The sequence below is a fragment of the Sciurus vulgaris genome, assembly GCF_902686455.1.
Source record: "Sciurus vulgaris genome assembly, chromosome: 11".
Taxonomy (NCBI): domain Eukaryota; kingdom Metazoa; phylum Chordata; class Mammalia; order Rodentia; family Sciuridae; genus Sciurus; species Sciurus vulgaris.
In genome coordinates, this window is record NC_136472.1 from 16,124,112 (window position 1) to 16,131,382 (window position 7,271).

General features: G+C 42.6%; 1 protein-coding gene across 1 annotated transcript; it reads left to right on the forward strand.

Annotated features, from left to right (window-relative positions):
* Positions 1-450: 450 nt before the first annotated feature.
* LOC306638417 (olfactory receptor 5B12-like) lies at positions 451-1,386 on the forward strand (the record flags this gene model as incomplete). Its single annotated transcript, XM_079101709.1, has 1 exon — positions 451-1,386. The coding sequence occupies one exon, from the start codon at positions 451-453 to the stop codon at positions 1,384-1,386; it is 936 nt and encodes a 311-aa protein (XP_078957835.1).
* Positions 1,387-7,271: the final 5,885 nt, after the last annotated feature.

A 7,271-nucleotide genomic window follows, 5' to 3' on the forward strand; every position in this document is an offset into this window, starting at 1 on the left:
TTGTCAAAATAAGAACTGTCAGGAGAGCCAGTGTAAGCAAGACCTTCAAAACCCATCGACTGAGTTTTCTGATGATTAAGGTTTTTGCTTATACCTTAAGAAGCGTGCTTGCAGGAAATTCTAATTAGTAAAAAAGAATTCTGTGTGTTTTATTGTAATAAAGAATACCAGACTCCAGAAAAGCTGAAATGAGTCCCAGAGTCATGATATGGGCGACTATGGCAGCCACAGTGAGCAAGACCCTTCGAAACCCACCCATATCACATAGTATAAAGAAATGAAAAACTTAACCCAGTTAACCTGTGCCCAGATGTCATCATCTTTTTCACAGACTCCTCTGTGAACAAGGAGCTATACATGGGCAGGGGTCTCTAGACACACTACAGCTCTCGTTGAATAATTTGTTTTCTCATCTTATCAGGTTCTTATGGTAATTCCCAACTGACTGGGATGGAGAACATTTCAGAGGTGACTGAATTTATTCTGCTGCGGTTAACAGATGCCCTCAAGTTACAGGTCCCCTTATTTATGGTCTTCACTCTCATCTACCTCTTCACTCTGGTCGGGAACCTGGGGATGATCCTGTTGATCCTGCTGGACTACCGTCTCCACACTCCCATGTACTTCTTCCTCAGTAACCTGTCTCTGGTGGACTGTGTGTATGCTTCAGCTGTCACTCCCAAGGTAATGGAGGGGTTGCTCACAGGAGATAAGACCATATCCTACAATGCATGTGCAGCCCAGATGTTCTTCTTCGCAGCCTTTGCCATCATTGAGAGTTTCCTCCTGGCCTCCATGGCCCTGGATCGCCATGCAGCCGTGTGTAAGCCCCTGCATTACACCACCACCATGACAAGCACTGTGTGTGTCTTAATGGTCACCGCCTCCTATACCTGTGGACTCCTGCAGGCTTCTATCCATGTTGCCTTCACGTTCCATCTCTCCTTCTGTCGTTCCAATGTGATCAATCACTTTTTCTGTGACATTCCCCCACTGCTGGCTCTTTCTTGCTCAGATATCTACACAAATGAGATGGTGCTCTTTATGCTAGCAGCTTTCAATATTTTTTTTACTCTCTTGGTCATCTTGAGCTCTTATCTATTTATTTTGGTTGCCATCCTGAGGATACATTCATCTGAGGGACAGAAGAAGGCCTTCTCCACCTGTGCATCCCACCTCACAGCCATTTCCATCTTCTATGGGACCATCACCTTCATGTACTTACAACCAAATTCCAGTCATTCTATGGACACAGACAAAATGGCGTCTGTGTTCTACAGGATGATCATTCCTATGCTGAACCCCCTGGTCTACAGCTTGAGGAACAAAGAGGTCAACAGTGCATTCAGGAAGGCTGTTGGGAAAACCAAGTCTCACTACACTTAGTCTGTTAATTGTGCTTTGCTTGTAAGCATTGTAAAACATTCATTGGGCATCCAGTGCCTAATTATATTATGTAATTACAATTTTCCTTTTCTTTCATTTCTTTGAACTATTCTTTCACAATGAGAATTCCTCTCTTCATGGTTTGGAAATTTAGCTAGGTGTTAGGAAAATTTGGATGTCCTTTTTCAGAAATAAGATGGCACTCCCACTTTATGAGTCAGATTCTAATCCTGGGTACTATAAGATCCCATACTGCACCACACCATTAAAAGGAAGTCCTTTGCAGGTAATACTAATATGTATATAATATCATCCTTGTATTTTCAATTTTGCAAGTGCAAAATAACACCATGATTAACATACATAGAACACAGCCATAATTCTCAGATGTTCATGCTCCAAAACAATCACTTGAAAGACTGTTGTAGAGGTTCCAAGATGGCGGCCTAGAGGGAGGCTGCATTTCGTGTTGCTCCAGGACTCAGGACTCAAAAGAGGAGATATTGAGACGCTTGGGACCAACTCAAAGCAGCCGGGTGACTCTTACCCCCTGGGGAGGCATCCCGGATGGGACGGTGGTCCCGGAACGCAGGGAACTTTGTGAAGTAGAACTGCCGGCGAGACGCCCCTCCCCCCGCTGGAGCAGTGAACTCGGACAGCTGGGAGCGCCGTAAAGGAGGCCGCTCGGAACAGCGCTGGGACTCGGAGCAACCACTGGGGCTCCGGCGGCTGCCCAGGGGAAGAGTGGCGAGGAGAGCTGTGTGGACTCAGGACACCGGGGCCTGCCCTGAGGAGGAGGAGGAGGAGCGTGGCCACTTGGATTCGGAGTGACTGCACCAGAGCTACAGGCGGTTGCCAGAGGAGAAGCTGCGCGGCGAGCTGTTTGGACTCAGAACGACGCTTCTGAACACCGGGGCCTGCCCTGAGGACGAGGAGGAGGAAGGGGAGCATGGCCGCTTGGATTCGGGTGACTACACCAGAGCTACAGGCGGTTGCCAGAGAAGGGGCTGTGTGGCGAGCTGTTTGGACTCAGACCACTTCTGAACCCCGGGGCCTGCCCAGAGGAGTAGGAGGAGGAGGAGGAGGAGCGCGGCGGGTCCTTTGGACTCGCAGTGACTGCATTAGTGCTCCAGGCGGCTGCTCAGAGGAGAAGGCGAGTGGTGAGTTGTTTGGACTTAAAGAGACAGCTCCTAAACACAGGGGGGCTGCCAGGAGGAGAAGCGTGGTGGGTCGCTTGGTCTTGAGTGGCCGCACCAGAGCTCCGGGCGGTTGCCCAGAGGACCCGTGCTGCGGGTCACGTGGACTCAGAGCCACTCAGAGCCACCGCTCCTGAACACCCCGGGGGTTATCTGGAGAAGGAGGAGGAACGGGGAGGGTCACTTCGACTCGGAGTGATTGATTGCCCAGGGCTACGGGTGGTTGGTGGGAGGAGGAGACACGAAGTGAGTTTCTTGGACTCCTAGTGACCGCACCGGAATACTGGGTGGCTGTCTGGAGGAAGAGGCGTGTGGCGGGTCTCTGGGATTCAGAGCAATTGTACAGGGCCCCAGGTGGCTGCTCAGAGGAGGGTCTGCATAGCCAGGCGATTAGGTGCAGAGCAGGGTCCCAGGATCTAGGAGGCTTCTTGGTGGAAGAGCAGCACAGAGACAGGCTTAGGGCGGAGCGAAGGTTCCAGGCCTGCGGGAAGATTCTCTGAGGAAGGGCAGCCTAAGGAGAGTCATCTGCAAAGGGTGAGGCTCCCAGGCCCAGGAGGTAGGGCCGGGCCCCTGGGAACTTTGCAGAGGAAGGCAGCCCAGCCCAGGCGGTAGCTGTAAATTGAGGGGAACCTCTAGGAGGGAACTGACCAGCGAGACCTCCCCACCGGGTGAGTCTTCCCTGCTGGGTGAGGTTTCCCCACAAGGATGGTAAAACCAGAGACTCAGGCCCAAACAGGCCTTGCCTCAGCCCACAGCCTAGGTCCCCTTTGGATGACCATTGGTCAACAAGTGGAGGCACCTCTGCCCACTAGCAGGGATTATACCCCACCTGAAGGCCACCACTCCTAGAGAGGCAGCTTCCTTGTGGAGCACCGCATTATCAACTTCCTCCAAGACTTCAGCCTACTGAAGGCTAAGGGGGGATATATATAGAAATCTTCAGGGACATTGTAAGTCAATAGAGGAAATCTGCAATATCTCAGCGGTCCTCTGATACCTGAACAATATGAGAAAACAAGGAAAGAAAATGCTGCAAACAAATCTAGATGTTACATCAATAAAACCCAGTGACAGCATGGCAGAAGAAATGACAGAAAAGGAATTCAGAATGTACATAATTAAAATGATCAGAGAAGCAAACGATGAGATGAAAGAGCAAATGCACGCACTGAATGATGAGATGAAAGAGCAAATGCAAGCATTGATTGATCGCACCAATCCACAGTTAAAAGAGCAAATACAGGAAGCAAAAGATCATTTCAATAAAGAGTTAGAGATATTGAAAAAAAACCAAACAGAAATCCTTCACATGAAGGAAACAATAAACCAAATTAAGAACTCCATAGAAAGCATATCCAATAGGATAGAACACCTGGAAGACAGAACCTCAGACATTGAAGACAAAATATTTAACCTTGAAAACAAAGTTGAACAAACAGAGAAGATGGTAAGAAATCATGAACAGAATCTACAAGAACTATGGGATATCATGAAAAGGCCAAATTTAAGAATTATTGGGATTGAGGAAGGCCTAGAGAAACAAGCCAAAGGAATGAACAACCTATTCAATGAAATAATATCAGAAAATTTCCCAAATCTGAAGAATGAAATGGAAAATCAAGTTCAAGAGGCTTATAGGACTCCAAATACACAAAATTACAACAGACCCACACCAAGGCACATTATAATGAAAATACCGAACATACAAAATAAAGAAAGAATTTTAAAGGCTGTGAGAGAAAAGAACCAAATTACATTCAGGGGGGAAACCAATACGGATATCAGCAGATTTTTCAATCCAGACCCTAAAAGCTAGAAGGGCCTGGAACAACATTTTTCAATCCCTGAAAAAAAATGGATGCCAACCAAGAATCTTATACCCAGCAAAACTTACCTTCAAATTTGACGATGAAATAAAATTCTTCCATGATAAACAAAAGCTAAAAGAATTTACAAAAAGAAAGCCAGCATTACAGAACATTCTCAGCAAAATATTCCATGAGGAAGAGATGAAAAACAAAGAAGCAAATCAGCAAAGGGAGGAATTATCCTAAAGGAATTGTCAAATAAAGGAGGAAACAAGTTGTGTCAAACAAATAAATAAATAAAATTTAAAAAATGAACCAAATGACCGGGAAACCAAATCATATCTCTATAATAACCCTGAATGTTAATGGCCTGAATTCATCAATCAAACGACATAGACTGGCAGATTGGATTAAAAAGAAAGATCCAACAATATGTTGCCTGCAAGAGACTCACCTCATAGAAAAAGATACCCGTAGACTAAAGGTGAAAGGATGGGGAAAAACATATCATGCACATGGACTCAGCAAAAAAGCTGGAGTATCCATCCTCATTTCAGATAATGTGGACTTCAAGCCAAAGTTAGTCAAAAGGGATGAAGAAGGTCATTTCATACTGCTTAAGGGAAGCATAAATCAGCAAGATATAACAATCATAAACATCTATGCCCCAAACAGTGGCTCATCCATGTATGTCAAACAAATCCTTCTCAATTTCAGAAACCAAATAGACCATAACACAATAATACTAGGTGATTTTAACACGCCTCTCTCACCACTGGACAGATCTTCCAGACAAAAATTGAACAAAGAAACCATAGATCTCAATAACACAATCAATAATTTAGACTTAACGGACATTTATAGAATATACCATCCAACCAAGAGCGAATACACTTTCTTCTCAGCAGCACATGGATCCTTCTCTAAAATAGACCATATATTATGCCACAAAGCTAATGTTAGCAAATACAAGAAGATAGAGACACTAGCATGTATTCTATCAGATCATAATGGATTGAAGTTAGAAATAAATGAAAGACTAAAACACAGAAACTATTCCAACATCTGGAGATTAAACAATATGCTATTATATGATGAATGGATAACAGAAGATATTAGGAAGGAAATTAAAAAATTCTTAGAGGTAAATGAGAACAAAGAAACATCATATCAAAATCTCTGGGACACTATGAAAGCAGTACTTAGAGGGAAATTTATTTCATGGAGCGCATTTAATAAAAGAAGTAAAACTCAACAAATAAACGACCTAACACTACAGCTCAAAGCCCTAGAAAAAGAAGAACAGAACAGCACCAAAAGTAGTAGAAGACAGGAAATAGTTAAACTCAGAGCTGAAATCAATGAAATTGAAACAAAAGAAACAATACAAAAAATTGACAAAATAAATAGTTGGTTCTTCGAAAAAATAAACAAAATTGATAAACCTTTAGCCACACTAACAAAGAGAAGACGAGAGAAAACCCAAATCACTAAAATTCGGAATGAACAAGGAACTATCACAACAGACAGGATTGAAATACAAAACATAATTACAAGCTATTTTGAAAATCTATACTCCAACAAAATAGAAAATTTTGAAGGCATCAACAGGTTTCTAGAGACATATGAATTGCCTAAACTGAACGAGGAGGACATAAACAACTTAAATAGACCAATTTCAAGTACTGAAATAGAAGAAGTCATCAAAAGCCTACCAACAAAGAAAAGTCCGGGACCAGATGGGTTCTCAGCCGAGTTCTACAAAACCTTTAAAGAAGAGCTCATTCCAATACTTCTCAAAGTATTCCATAAAATAGAAGAGGAGGGAACCCTCCCAAACTCATTCTATGAAGTCAATATCACCCTGATACCTAAACCAGACAGAGACTCATCAAGGAAAGAAAATTTCAGACCAATATCCTTAATGAACATCGACGCAAAAATTCTCAACAAAATTTTAGCAAATCGCATACAAAAACATATTAAAAAGATAGTGCACCATGATCAAGTGGGTTTCATCCCAGGGATGCAAGGTTGGTTCAACATCAGGAAATCAATAAACGTAATTCACCACATTAATAGACTTAAAGTCAAGAATCACATGATTATTTCAACAGATGCAGAAAAAGCATTTGATAAAATACAGCACCCCTTCATGCTCAAAACACTAGAAAAAATAGGGATAGTGGGAACATTCCTTAACATTGTAAAGGCCATTTATGCTAAGCCCATGGCTAATATCATTCTAAATGGTGAAAAACTGAAAGCATTCCCCCTAAAAACTGGAACAAGGCAGGGATGCCCTCTTTCACCACTTCTATTCAACATCGTTCTTGAGACTCTGGCCAGAGCAATTAGACAAACCAAAGAGATTAAAGGGATACGAATTGGGAAAGAAGAACTCAAACTATCCCTGTTTGCTGATGACATGATTATATATTTAGAGGAACCTGGAAATTCCACCAGAAAACTCTTAGAACTCATAAGTGAATTCAGTAAAGTAGCAGGTTACAAGATCAATGCCCATAAATCCAACGCATTTTTATACATAAGTGATGAATCTTCAGAAAGAGAAATTAGGAAAACTACCCCATTCACAATAGCCTCGAAAAAAATAAAATACTTGGGAATCAATCTCACAAAAGAGGTGAAAGACCTCTACAATGAGAACTATACAACACTAAAGAAAGAAATTAAAGAACACCTTAGAAGATGGAAAGATCTTCCATGTTCTTGGATAGGAAGAATTAATATTGTCAAAATGGCCATACTACCTAAAGTGCTATACAAATTCAATGCAATTCCAATTAAAATCCCAATGATGTACCTTACAGAAATAGAGCAAGCAATTATGAAATTCATCTGGAAGAATAAGAAACCC